The 15,387-nt window shown below is 29.9% G+C and overlaps 1 protein-coding gene across 4 annotated transcripts in view; it reads left to right on the top strand.

Moving 5' to 3' along the window:
* Wdr62 (WD repeat domain 62) overlaps nt 1–15,387 on the top strand; it is a 148,136-nt gene that overhangs the window by 109,673 nt on the left and 23,076 nt on the right. For all 4 annotated transcript variants that reach the window (XM_067045773.1, XM_067045776.1, XM_067045772.1 and 1 more), the window contains exons 4-10: nt 997–1,213; nt 2,538–2,753; nt 4,687–4,869; nt 6,810–6,970; nt 9,527–9,662; nt 13,866–14,057; nt 14,500–14,678. In XM_067045773.1, the coding sequence (XP_066901874.1) occupies nt 997–1,213; nt 2,538–2,753; nt 4,687–4,869; nt 6,810–6,970; nt 9,527–9,662; nt 13,866–14,057; nt 14,500–14,678 (1,284 nt within the window). The remainder of the gene's footprint in view (nt 1–996; nt 1,214–2,537; nt 2,754–4,686; nt 4,870–6,809; nt 6,971–9,526; nt 9,663–13,865; nt 14,058–14,499; nt 14,679–15,387) is intronic.

Below are 15,387 nucleotides of genomic sequence, written 5' to 3'. Positions count from 1 at the left end.
AAATAAAAATAAATAATTGAAGTATTTTTAAAATTTTGTTTTTTTTTTTTATTCTATTTGTGCTATTAGTTTTAAATCTAAAAAAAAAAATAAAAAGTAAAGTAATTATAATAATCATTGTTAGTAGAATTCATTATAGTCAATTATCATACTTTGACTTCAACAAAATAAATTAATTTTTTTCATTCAGAATAACCATTAATAAAATTCCAAAGTTTTCTATTCAAACCCGATTAGTGATGGACCATTACCTAGCGGAACCGTTGGGACATTGAGGGTAAAGCCTACTATTGGAAGCGTTTGGACCTGGAACTGGTTATACTTACCAGGCAAGGAGGTCAAACGAGCAAGTAAACTTGGAACTGGAACCATTAAGGGGAACTGTTTCATAATTTAATGGTTCCAGCTCATCTGTAAATATATATATTAGTATTCCTTCCCGCTTGGTTCCCTCCCCTTTGACACCTGCCTGTCTCCCTCTTTCCCAACCATTTGGCTATCAAAGTTTTCCATCAGAAAGTTTGATGGCTAACATGGCCGGGCATCCATTTATTTTAATCAGGCCTATATTGGTTATGGTTGCTTCAAGCCACTGATAGATTCTATCAGGCCCTTCTTTATTCAATTTAATTAAAAGTTGATTCCATACTGCGGCCCTAAGGGTGTTCCCTTTTGTACTCTATTCCCGTTCTAAGCGCGGTGTAGTCGAAGGAGGGCCCTCCGACATTCTCAACTATCTTCCTTATTCCTCGGTGGTGTCTGAAGGTTGGACGACAGCCCTCCATCCTGTCGAAATAGAGTGTATGTGAAGAACCATCCTGGAACATACTCCATCATTATCCTCTTCCTGAATCCCTCACCTTGTTTAAAAAAAAGATAAGGTCCTAAATTTTTAGCGTTCTTGGTCAAGGATATTTTCTTTATACATTATAAAGAAGATAGTACAATTCATATACATTAATTGGAGAATAGTTTTTTAATTTAGTGCTTTTACAGATGTACCGTGGTTCTGACGGAGAGCAGCAGCCGAGGAAGGCAGAGCCACGTCGTGAACACATGCCGGAAGACGATAACCTGCCTCAGATTCTCCCCCGACGGTAGGTACCTCGCTACCGGTGAGTGCGGCCATGCGCCCTGCCTCAGGCTCTGGGACCTCCAGGAGGGCACCGTCGTCGCGGAGATGACGGGCCACAAATATTCCATCAATTGTCTTGTAAGTTACTTAGCTAACAGTTTCCAGCATATAACAACTTCAAAGAAAAGTTATCTTTAATTTTAGAATTAGATAAATAATTTCACAAAATCATTAGAAAGGTAGCTTTTACCGATATGTATTCAATTTGGATAATTCTTGGTTAAGGCTATTTTGTTAGGTGATAATGCAGACACTATTTAGTTAATTTCAACCACTTTTATAAAAGCCGGTAAAGCAATCTACACGGAAAAAGCTATATATAACGTCGGGCATTCAAGGCGGTGTGACCGCAATGGGCTATGCGGTAGATAAGATAAGTCGTTGATCAGAGGATCGCCTCACAGTTAATGCAGAGGCCCACATGCCCTTACATTGGCTATAGCCGTTTCTAGTTACTGGTAGAAATGTTGATGATACTAAAGTGATTTAAATATTTGGGATCCACAGAAACCAAAAATTAGAAGGAAATAAAAGCAATATTAGGGGTCCACTTGCTTCGGCGGAAAAATGATGGCTTAAGGTCCAAGAAATTGAAGCATTAATTATAGAATACTTGACCAGAAGATGGATGAGTCTTCTGAAGAATTCAAATACGTGTTAATGCTCTTTGTGAATCTGGATTTTGGCTCTGATTAGTGGAAAGAACTATCGAGGCAGAGTTGGTGATTTCAGAATCGAATCTTCTCTTAATTTATCTATAATGAAATAGTTCAGTTCCTCCACACACATAATTCTTTCTTAAGGTTCAAGATTTTAAAATATTTAGCTCGAAAGCTTAAGTGCCAGGATTTTATCCCTCTCGCTCCTTGATGATATATATTTTTTTATGTTACGTTTTTTATGTTATGGTTGAATTTTGAAATCTTTTTTGATTGGCGAGGAAAACGACCTTTGACCGGTTTGAAGTAACATGGGGTTCCATACTGTCATTATCTCACTGTCCATGTTCCAGCTGTCTTTTGGTAATAATCTGACAGTGACGATTCGCTACCATTTGCAGTTTTTCTATTTATTTTTCCTGTGCTTAATTTTTATAATAATAATATTGTCTAGTAAACAGTAAGATCTGTTTCTAAGTTTTCAAGTTTTTGAATAAATAATTATACTAATTTGTATTTATTAATATTGAGAGTTTTTTTTTCATGCAAAACTGTTTTGAAAAAATATATAATTATGTTTTTCTATTAATTAATTTTTACACACCTATTTATCAATTTTTTTACATTTGAGTCCTCTTAGATTTAGTAGTTGTACATTTGTGTATACTTTGTATTATAATTTCTATTATTTATTGTATTAAAAAATAATAATAGTTTTTCTGGTAAAAAAAAAAATGTTTCAGGCCTTTTCTCCTACACAGAAGTATATTGTCTCTGTAGGGTCTCAGCATGATATGATCGTAAATGTTTGGGACTGGAGATCTGGGTTAAAAGTAGCTTCAAATAAAGTATCTACCAAAGTTAAAGCCATTTCATTTGCTGAAAATGGAACATATTTTGTTACGGTGGGCAATCGCCATGTTAAGTTTTGGTACCTGGATTACCATCGAGGTTCTAAAGTAAGTATGAAGTAATACTTTATGGAAGTAATACTTTTACATTATTATTTTTTATGATTATTATTATCTTTTAACTTTTGTTTTTAAATAATGAATACTTATTGATTTGTTATTTAAACACATTTAAAGGTGAACAAAATGAAAATGCTACCAATTTTAAGATCAGGCGCTCGCATATGAATTAATTTTAGCTTTCTGGAATTCCAACTTATGAGGGTGCCTTTTATTAGTTTTCGAAGGTGTAGAAAATGAAAATACTATTGATTTGATACTGACATATAGGTAGAAATCCTAAAATTTAATATAAATTGATTCGCGAGTGCTAAAAATGTTGTAATTATTATTAACCAAATTAAACGATACACAAACAAAAACACTGAAAATTCTGACACAATGCTTTATTATTAATGATGAGAATATAGTTAACCGTGGATAATATATATATATATATATATTAGGAGAAGATGATTAGCAGCAGAGAATAACACAAATAAGTTTTTAAAAAACTTATTTATTAGTGCCAACGTTTCGGCCGGATTCTAGCTTTCGTCTGAACAAAAAACAAGATTACAACCAATAAATTAAAGAATATATTAAAGTAAATGATTGTACAGAAAGAAAATAGGTAAAAATAAAGTAGTGAAAACGTAATCGGTAATAAAACGCATATATAGGTAATTAAATATGTAAGTAAAATAACATAATTAAGGAAATGAATACATAAAGTTATATAATGCAAAGAAACAACAAAATATAAATATTTAAATTTTATTATAATAATTTAAAAATTCAATTATTTATGGAAAAACAAAGAGAAAGAAAATATATATAACTAATGAAACATGTAAGTAATATACTAGAATAAAGAAAAAATATATAAATTTAAGTAAGACAAAGAAATAACTACAAAATATAACAATAATAATAAATGGAAGATGTTCCGAGTGTGGTCAAATAAAACTCAAATATTGATAAACTATTTTAATTGAGCCAACGTTTATTGAGCAAACTATAGTTTATTACTAAACTATTTGAGTTTTATTTGACCGCACCCGTACCATCTTTTATTTATTATTACACACGGTCAATCAGCGATCTTCCAGTATAACAATGGGGTTGGGGGTTAAAAGAAAGATGAGATTATTATTGTTATTATTCTATTATATCAATAAATAAGAAATAATTTAATATCTGGCATGTTTTTGGAATTTATGTATCTTGAAACATAAAAGCTCAAAATTTAAGAGTATTTTTAATATATTTTTTCTTGGTCCATTACAAAGATTCATTATTGAAAAGAACTCAAGAACCGTAGGGTAATTGTATATATTATAATAAATTTTCAATTGAGAACTTTAGTAATATATAACTTGTATATAAAAGAAGTAGGCATCCTTAGTTAAGGTATTAGAAAGAACTAAAACTTCTTCAAAATAAAAGAACACAGTTATTTCGAAGGTTTGAAAAAAAGTGTGCACATTTCTAGGTTTTTTGATCACTAAAACTTATTCCAAGGCCCAAACTATACCACTCTTACTGGTGGTACCAAACAATAAAAAAAAGAAAACTCTTTCACCCTATATATTTGTTTGATATTTACATCCCTTGTTCAAATGTTTATAATTATAGTTTTTTAAAATAAAGAATTTGATAACTAAAAAAGTAATGAGATATTTGCCCAACCAAGAGACTATTTGAGGAACAAACTCCAAAAGTGTCATGGTCTACTGTAGAAACTTGGAAGAAATTACATTTGGAAGCTTTAGATTTATATCTATTTTCTTATGAAACAAGTATAATAAAATAATGTGAACAAATGTTTAGAAAAAAGAGAAAATGCCTTTATAACTCATTTGATTTTTTTTTTTTCAATAAAAGAACATATATGAATAGAAAATTGTTTTTGTCATTTTATACTTCTTTTTTTTTTCAGTATAAAGAACCTGTGCCATTGATGGGAAGATCTGCAATACTGGGAGAACAAAGGAATAATGACTTTGTTGATGTTGCATGTGGCCTTGGAGAATCAGCTGATTCTACTTATACTATAACTAGATCAGGTTTACTTTGTGAATTTAATAGTAGAAGATTATTGGACAAGTGGGTTGAACTCAGGGTCAGTTTATAATCAAATTTTACATTTTTTAAATAAATCATTACATTTACAAACCTCTATGTATTATTTTTTATTATTTATTTATTTCCTCCCTACCTTGCTTTCCGACTTTATGAGTGTTTGCACAATTAGCATACTGTGCATATTACACTATACATGAAATGTTAATATTCTCAAAAAACATGATTTTGGTTCTTTATCTTCAACTTCAACTTCTGTCTTCTACTGGCCTGTTTCGTAATGGATATGTTATTTAGTTAAGTTGTATTGACTTAAACGTTTTTTCCTTTAACTTTTGGTGCATTATTTTCAGAAATTTAATTTTTAACAGCTCATCTTTGCTTTTGTTTATTTTAGTTATGTTGTAAAGTTATTATTTTTTTTTTTTTTTTGGAATTTATTTATTTATTTGAGGTTACATTATTATCATGGCATAGGTTGCCACTTTATGTCATGTTTTTATTTTTCATTATGTTAAAGGTTACTATTGTAACATTTGACATCATAAATGCATCTGACTACACATTTTTTAATAGTTCATAATTACTACATGAAATAACAAAATAAAATTGCAAATTAATGATTGAAATTTACTGTTAAATTATTCCAGAAATAATCGAATACAGAAATAAAAATTTAGTTTTTTATATCAACAAAAACAAATTAAAATTTAAGAGATAATATATAAATATAAATTTAAATTATAAATTACATCAAATAAATTTTTTATAATTGTTATTGTTTGTTGATTTCTTGATTAAAGTTTACTGCTGGATGAGATGAATTCTTCATAATTATTTTCAGCTTAACTTTATAATTGCACTTGGATGGGTTTGAAATATTTTTTATTTCATCATTATTAAATTTATTTGACATTTAGTGAATTCCGTGATTTTTAAAAAATATTTGCACTAGTATTTGAATTGAAATAATTTTCTTTGACGAGACCAATGCAAATCTTGCCTGTGTGAATTTTCAGAAAGAACTGACTAGATTCACTTGATTAGTGTGTGGCATTGGCCAAAAAAAAATAAATAAATAAATGAACATATTTTTTTCTTTTTAATTAAGTTTCCTGTCCCTGTATGTTTACAAAGAATTGTTAATTAGTTTCTAAGTTTTTAATAACTCAATCCACTTGGTAGATCTAATTGCTGCTATATATTGATAATTACAAGTGAATGGTAATCAGCGTTTGTTTTATCTAGACTGCATTGTTTCAGTCTCTTAAAAAAAATCATTCTATTTAAATATATAAATTAAAAATATTTATTTCACATATAAATGATTAAATAAATGTTATTTATCAACATAATACATTAATATGCTATTTAAAACTTCTAATAATCCAATATGTCAAAAGAATTATTTAAAAATCGTAAATAATTTGTAATTTAGACTTATGAAATGAATATTTTTATTGAATATTAATGAATATTTTTCATAATATTCACATTTAATTGTTCAATTTCCAATGTCTCTGTTTTATTCATGGTAAAAGTTAATACTTTTTGATTTTATTTGAGAAGAGACATAAAATATCGCTACAATATATGGCTTTGTTTATTTACTAAAATAAAATCTGTGGCTTGTAGCGTCAACAGTAGGAGTCAAGTTTCTAGTTTTTTATGTAACATTATTTGTCAATAATATAAATTTTTGTATGCATAAACAGTGTTCTCGGAAAAATATTGTTTATTTTTTATCAAAACAACCATATGACCATCCTGTTTCTGTAAATCTTTGGTTTCATTAGTCTGATTTATTATTCTGAATTTTTAATTTGAACATTGATTTTTGTTGCTTCAAACCAGGAAAATAGTACATAAACTGTATATTCATTGAATTCATTAAGTTAAGAATTCACGACTAAACTTTGTTATTTATTTTTTATTCATATTTATGGCAATCGTTAAATTTATTTAAAATTGTTTTTTCAGACTACTAGTGCAAATTGTATGGCTCTTGGTGAAAGGAGAATATTTATTGGTTGTGCTGACGGAATCGTTCGATGTTTTGACCCTCAAACACTTCAATTCATCACAACCCTTCCTAGGACCCATTATCTTGGTGTAGATGTAGCTCAGGGATTGGATATTAGGTTTGTTTTACCATTTTTTTTTTTTTTTTTTAAATGTCTGCATATATAAAAGCAAAATTTTTGTTATATAAAGATATGATATTGTGAATTATCTATGAAATTACAAGACTCTTCGACATTTCACCATAGCTCTATTGCCGCAACACTTCTTCTAAAATCCAGTGCAGAATAAATAACAGCTCTAAAATTTGAATCTATTGGGTTTGAAAAATAAGTTTGAAGCGTTTGTTACTGGTGATTTCAATAAAAAGTTCAGATTCTTGTAAATATTTTTAATCAATTATATATGGCCCATTTTGATCTATTACATGTTGCCATCTTTCAGGTAATTTTTTAATTCCATCCTCCCAGAACTTCTTAGAGTTTTGCACAATGAACTCCTCTATGTGCATTTTGCAGTCCTCTGCGCGAATTAAAGTGTTTCCCGTTAAGAGAGTTTTGAAGACCCCGAAATCAGTGAAAATCTGTTGGGGCAAGGTCTGGTAAATAGGATGGGTGGGGGATCACATCCCAGCCAAACTCCACTAATTTCTGCCGGGTTCACAAAGATACGTGAGGATGGGCGTTATCGTGATGGAAAACTATGCCTTTGTGATTAGCCAATGCTATCACGCTTTTGCTCAACTTGATGCTTGCATAAGATATGTTAAGCGTTTCTGCGATATCTTGTATCATAGAGTAATGGTTGTCTGTGACCAATGCATGAATTTGGTCATCATCAACAGATGAAGGACGACCTGAGGGCTTTGCATCTTCCAAATTAAAATTTGCAGTTCTGAACTGAGCAAACCACTTACGGACAGTACTTTCACCTAAGGCATCATCACCATACACACACTGCAGATTTTGTTAAACGTCTTTGCAGAAGATTTTTGTTTTCGAAAATAAAAAATCATTAAATGACAAAAATGAATTTTTCTCTCTTCCATTTTGAGCTAGCAAAATACCACTTGAAGATAAGGAATCTCGGTTGAAACTGATGCATAAAAGCACCTTAACTAATCCTTTTTTAGAATTTGTAAACATTATTGACCATGTAATCATGATTTTATTAAGACAGAGAGGATTGAATTGAAATATTGAAAAACGCTGCGAACTTATTTTACAACCCAAACGTATTCAATTTATTAGAGTGCTACCAATGGGTAGTTTCTCTACATGTGTTTATGATCTTACTTCAAATTTACTTGTTGTATTTTGTATACAGTTGTAAATGTCAATAAATAAATAAAAAATTATTCAATTTTATCTATTTATTATAAAAATGAGTATCTATTTTTATGAAAATTTTTAAGTTTCAAATTTCAGCTAATAATATCTAATCGAATATATTTAGTGATGATAATATATAATCCAATCTATTAAAATATTTTATTTTATTTAAATATTGTAATAAATTCATTTAATTATGTTCAAAAGTTAATGTAGGCTGACAAAAGCTGCTAAAACTGCTCCAAATTGTTATTCTTAGGTGACCAAGTGTCCCAGAATAAAGATTGATGATGTTCATTTCATTTCATATATATGTCCAGTGGTGTATGGTCACTCTTCAGTGGTAAGTGCTATGATGGTCAGTGTGATATAGACTATGCGTCTGTCTTGTCTATGTATCATTCAGGAATCAAGGGAAAAAATAGAGAGGTTATCTTTTTATCTTGTTTCTGATCTCAATTGGAGTTAATAAGTGCTGATTCTTTTTGAAAAATATAAAACAGCATGGTAAATGGAATATATTTCTCATTAATTTAGAAGATATATATATATATATATAGTCAACAATTATATTTCTAAGTGGAGAAAGAAGCTAGAGGGAAGTTAATAAAGAGACTAAAACAACCATATTCCTCCATCATGATGACTGACCTGCTCTCGTGAGTCATAAACTCTCCACCAAAAAAAAAACCATAGACCTTAGAGATATGATTCTGTCACAGGGGTGAAAGAAAAACAAGGAAGGATAGCGTGAGAAACAAAGTACAAGGACAAACCTAGACGTATTACCATTTTAAAAATTGTGATATATTTATGTGAAGGAAAGTATTTTTTTTAATCTTGCTACTTCCTTCTTCACCATTCATTAAATATTTATGTCATGAATGTAGTAGAACAAAGGTTTAATATACGGAGAACCTGGTTCTGAGAGGTGGAGAGGTTGGTCAGTGAAATTAATACTAAAACTTATGTTTTATTGAGTGCCAATGTTTTGGCCTTCATCAAGACAACTTCAGTCCAAGTTTGTTCCAAAATAAGTGAATGGATGAAGATCCATGACTCATGGAACTTCTACACCAGGCAATGATGAAGGAAAATTTTGGTATAGCATTCAATAAAAAAGAAGTGTTAATTATTAGTGTTTGCTTCATCATTTGCGCCTTCTCCTCTAATCAATTTCTCCTTATAATAAATAGTTAAGTTTACAGTTTGGTAAATAACATTTATTTCTATTATTTTTTATATTTTCGGCCTATGGATTAATTTTATATTATTTGATGATAATTGCAATGTTTGGTTTTCTTATCAAAAAGTTTTATATATATATATGTTTACAATTTGCAGTCATATGGCATCACATCCTAGTAATTCCAAGTACCCTGACACAATTGCTGTTACTTATGATGAACAAAGTTGTAAATTAACCTGTGTATATAATGATCATAGTCTATACATTTGGGATGTCAGAGACATCAAAAGGGTAAGTGATTTACGTGTTAAATTAAAATTATATTAAACAGTTGTGTCCCTCTTTATTTTTTATCTTTTATGATTGGACTGGAATGCTACAAGTATATAGATTTTTAATTATTTGAAAAATTAATAAACCAACAGTGAACAGGTTTTTCACTAGAAACTGAGCAAATTTTAAAACAAGGGTACAAATTTCAATTTTCTGTATCTTTACTAACCCTAGTTAGATTTATATTTGAACATTTATGTAATATACAAGTGGCCCTTGACTTTCACACATTTTTAAAGAATCAACTGATTAATCCTATGCGATTTGATGTCCCTCTCAGGGGACTTAAAATGTTAAACAACATTAAAGTGTTGTTCGGATCAAGAGTACGAAACAGTTTCAGTCTTGCATTAGGGTGTGCATCAACGTGTTGTGTGTTTTACGAATTTATTTGTTTAAGTTTAAATATTTTGCCCTTACTAATTGATAAACATGAGTCAGAAACGGAAAACTGCAGTGTTGATCCCAACAAAAAGAAATTAAGGACTCATAAACTTCATATAATCAAGACAAAGATGGAAATAATTAAACGTTCTGAAATTTGTGATGCTTTTTCTTCAATCGGATGTTTGTACAGTGTAAACAGATCTATGACATGTTCAATTTTTGAAAAACAAGAGTAAAATTAAGGAAGACATTCAAAATTGTGGAAATATATCTTCAAAGATTGTTTCCAAAAGACACGGAATAGTGATGGATGAAATGGTACGATCTTTGTCATCATGGATTGATGATCAACATCAAAATAATGTCCCTCTAATTTTTTTAATTATTCAAGCTAAGGCTGTTAGTTTGCAAGAAGAATAGAAGACTAGATTAAATGAAGATTCTAAGATGTTATTTCAAGAAAGTAATGGCTAGTTTGACAAATTTAAAGTGAGATATTCTCTACATAATATTAAATTATTTGGAGAATCAGCCAATGCAGATAAAGATGCTGTAAAAGAATTAATTTCCTTACTATCCAAAATTATTGAAGATCAAGAATATTCTCCTAGTCAAATATTCGATGTAGATGAGATGTGTTGTCTAATCATCTCGCAGCATTAAAAGGGAAAAATATAGAATTGCTTCCTGTCATTTGTAAATCAAATAAAAATGCCTAGATTACTGCGTTAATATTTAAAGATTGGTTTACTCAGCGTTTCGTGCCGACAGTTAAACAATATTGTAAAAATAATAATTCACAATTTAAAGCATTACTAATCATAGACAATGCCAACATAATTGGTGGTATTCAACTAACTTGTGACAAATTTATAAAGGAAACATCCGAAAGCACTTAACATGGCTCTTTAACTTTATTATGTACAGTGAAGTCTCGGTTATACGAATATGAGGGGTTACCAAAAATTCTTCGTATTAGTGAATATTTCGTGTAAGTGAATACGCTATACATACATATTATGTTTGTATATATTTGAGAATTTTTTTCGTAATTAGGAGGTACATATACGTATTTTGTATGCAGTTGAATGAAAAACAAAGTAAAGTGAAAAAAAATTATTTATTGTATACTAATTTAATTTATCAATTATAAATAAAAATTGTGTTGTTTGTTTGTTTCATGTTGCTTTTGGCTGAATACATCATTCCTTCACATTCTGTTAAGGTGTTAAATTCCTTCTCGCTAATTTCTTTCGCATATGTAAAACGTTTTACAACTTCAAATTGTTCAAGAGCTTCTGCAAAAATGGAAGAGGCAAAGGATCTTCGTTATCTGAATTGGAATCGTCCGAGCTTATTATTATATATTAGGGAGTAGAATATAAACATAAAGAGTCATTCAGACCGGATGTTATTTGCGGAAAAAAGTTGTTTACTGTTTCGTTTTTCACGGTATTTTTCGTCCTTTGTCTTGCCACGGAAGAAAAAAAAAATCATAGAACTGAATAAAATTTACTAATAAGTCCATAAAGCGGGTCCAAACTTTCCTTCTTATAACTAAGTTTCGTATAAATGGATAATTACATACACATAATTCAGTGGTTTTTGCAGGGGATTGAGAAATTCTTCGTATAACTGAATGTTTCGTATAAGTGAGACTTCACTGTATACATATTGATAGATAAATACTTAAAAGACAGTTTTTAAGTTTCGTATAAATGGATAATTACATACACATAATTCAGTGGTTTTTGCAGGGGATTGAGAAATTCTTCGTATAACTGAATGTTTCGTATAAGTGAGACTTCACTGTATACATATTGATAGATAAATACTTAAAAGACAGTTTTTAGTGCATATTTTTTTACATCCCTCTAGTTTCGAACCTTAAACATTCATACACACTTTCAGGAACCAATTATGTGCGAAAGTCAAGGGCCTACTTTATATGAGAAATTAAGGTGTGGTCAAAATCAATCAAAATCGTTAGAGCTGTTTTGGTGCTACAGTCTAGATAAGAAATATTTTTTGACTATTGCACACAGGGTGCCCAATTTGGTGCACATATTAGGGCCTGAAATCCTACAAAACAAAAAAAAGAAGTGACAACAACTGATCAAATTCTGATTTTTTTTTGTTTTGTTTTTCAGGTAATTTTTATTACCTTTAAAATAAACATTTAGTTATACACTGCTGTGTACTACGGGGCTTCAGTGGTTTTAAGGCCGACCAAGGGTTCTCCGAACACATTTATTCATATATTCATGTATTTATATATTTATCTTCTATGGATTTATATTATGTATTTTATATATTTGTATTATGTATCTCTATCGGTTCCTGATGGAAAAAGTATGTGATATATTTAACTGAAGCACTAGATACCATAGACTCCCTTGCTATGGTATACTAGATATGAATATTTATAATTAATCTTTGGAGATATTCTCCAACGGTGTCGTGTTTACCAATTTACTATGCTATTATTATGCGGTGGCATGCAGGGATTCTTAATTATAAAGTAAAGTCTTTGTTGCATATTTTATATTTATGATCATATATACATTAGTAAGAATAATATTATGAGAGAGAATGGTAGATCTATTTCCTTAAACTTTAATTATTATATTATGAATTGAGAAGTACCGGTTGAGATCTTTGTTATTATACTGACTCTAAGTTTATCAATTCTATTATTGCCATTCAAATTACAACGGAAAATGTTTTACTTACTTTTGTGCACCTGTCAATCTTGGCAGTAGTGGCAGAGCGGATCTTTGGTCCCACGTCATTCCATAGCGGCCTCTGCTGAATCCCTACGATATGTGGCTTCTGCCTACTCCCTTCAATCCGTCTTCGACTCCTGTCTCTCTTAAGAGACAGCCCTCAATCTATCGGTTAATCTACGACTCCCTCTCAACTGGTCTTCAACTCCCCTTCCACTGTTCTTCCCTCTCTACTTCTAATTCCTCCCCACTTCCGATCTCCTTTCTTCTTATTGGTCCATTTATGCTCCCACTCTCTTTTACTTATTCTTCAGAGGGATGGGCATTTCATTGGCCTTTCGGTCCAAGTTGGTCTTTTTTCTCCCTTTTATCTTCTCAAATTAAGGCGGCTTTCCTTCTTTGACAGAGGTTGTCGTCTTGGATCAATGATTATGTTTAAATATTCTATATATTATACAGCCTTCTCTGTGGTGTAGTTAGCATTTGTAATTGTAAACCAGGGAAACAAAGGCTACAAAATTGATATTATTATGAATTAAACTTGGCTGGCTTCTTCAAACTTAATTGCCCTGACCAATATCACTTTTCGATTCCGTCCCTTATTAGTTTCAATAACTTTCATTGAATCACAGTTTGATTTTTTGATGCTTATAATATTTATTTAAATATCACCAGTAAAATATACAATATCATTTAAATAAAATGATACTACAAACAATCTATACACAGAATTTATACTATTCTCAGACTGACAAACTATATATTGCTTTATGGCTTTTTACGGAATTGTCTAATTGATGTAACATCAGTTTACTAGAGGAGGAGGAGAATGATTATTACTAAGGTTTATTATTGGGCCCAACTGTGTCAAATATTTCTTCAAACTTCCTTTGTATGTGTATTTGTGGAAAGAGGAAAGTGTTGATGTTTGTTTGCAAACATGCATGCATATGTATTGTAGTGCTATATCAAATGTTAATCTTATATTAACTAAATATTTCTTTAAATAATGTAAAACTTTGTTAATTTATACTTACTATTTTTTCAGGTTGGAAAATCTCAGTCTTACCTTTATCACTCCGCATGCATATGGGGAGTGGAAATGTTTCCAGATGGTGGTCTAGTACCACCTGGATCGTTTATAACATGTTCTTCTGATGACACTATTCGTGTATGGAATGTCGATACTCATGTCAAATCATTACCTGATTCAGCTTACCAAAGAAACATTTATAGCAAGGTAAACATTTTTACAATATTTAAGTGATAAAATGAGATTCAATGAAGTTAGTATCAATTAAATTTGTTTGTTGGGTTCAACACCTTTATGCACTCTGGCTGGGGCAGTAAGGACAATTAATCCTGTTGGTACTATCTTCATTAAGGCTGTCCGCTCTTAAATATTTTGGGATTTTATAACCTATTACTTGAGAGCGGATTTTTGTGCAGTAAAGGAACCAAAAAATGTGCTATAAAAACTCCAAAATCTATATAAAACACCCAAATCCTGAAATAATCAACTTTATTATTTAAGTTATAATATTAATACATGGAAAGCTTACCTAATCTTGTTTGAATCAAATATAACTCTTTAAGTACTCTATACATTTATCCAAACCTACGTTTGGAAAAAAATATTTTTTATCTCTTAAATTTTTTTATAATTTAATTTTTCTTTTCAGGAGCTCCTTAAAGTATTGTATGTTGACCCAGAATTAAATTGTTTGAAAGATATAGAATTACAAGGAGGAGATAGAAGCGAAAGTACCGCCGCCTATGATGGTAAAAATGGCGTTAGGTCTTTAAGGATCAGTCCTGATGGAAAGCACTTGGCATCTGGTGACAGGGCTGGAAATATTAGGTATTGTTCCTGAGTACTATATTACAATTACTTGGTATTATACTTAGTTTTATAATAAAATTGAAATTTTAGAATAATAACTTCTGTTTACAAGGAAAAAAATTACTTCTTGAACTACAGAAAATTAAAGAACTTGAAAAAAGATATGTAGGATTTTTTTTTTTTAATTTATCATTTATGATTGATGATTCAAAATGTGGTAATAGTTTTAGATATTTTTCTGGATTATTTTTAAATTTTACTCTGATCTAATTACGAGAATTCTCTAATTATTTTTGGTAGTATACAAGTTTTTTACTTGTTCTCAAAGTTCATAGTTTCTTTCCTTAGAATTTTATTGTATGATTAAAGCATCATAAAAGCCAAACCCATATTATCCTACCCTTTTAAAAACTACATTAATTACTTCAGTATAAAGTTATTTTGAAATAATTTTTTCTGTTTAACTTTCCGTTAATAGTGGCTTATCTAACGAAAAAAATTTGTGTTTTTATTTTTTAATTAGACTTTTTCTAAACTTTCTTCTAGACTATTTAGGTAGATTACTTTCACTAAATTATTATGTATAGCAATTTTTTTTATTTTGTATTTTAAGTTTTCTATTGATCATACTGTATAATCCCATTATACAGTATGATCAATAGAATACTTAAAATACAAAATAAAAAAAAATTGCCATACATAATAATTTCTGGGAACATATTACCGA

This window comes from Halyomorpha halys, unplaced genomic scaffold (genome assembly GCF_000696795.3).
Source record: "Halyomorpha halys isolate HHAL.00 unplaced genomic scaffold, Hhal_1.1 Scaffold238.1, whole genome shotgun sequence".
Lineage (NCBI taxonomy): Eukaryota > Metazoa > Arthropoda > Insecta > Hemiptera > Pentatomidae > Halyomorpha > Halyomorpha halys.
This window is presented reverse-complemented; position numbering and strand designations above follow the sequence as displayed.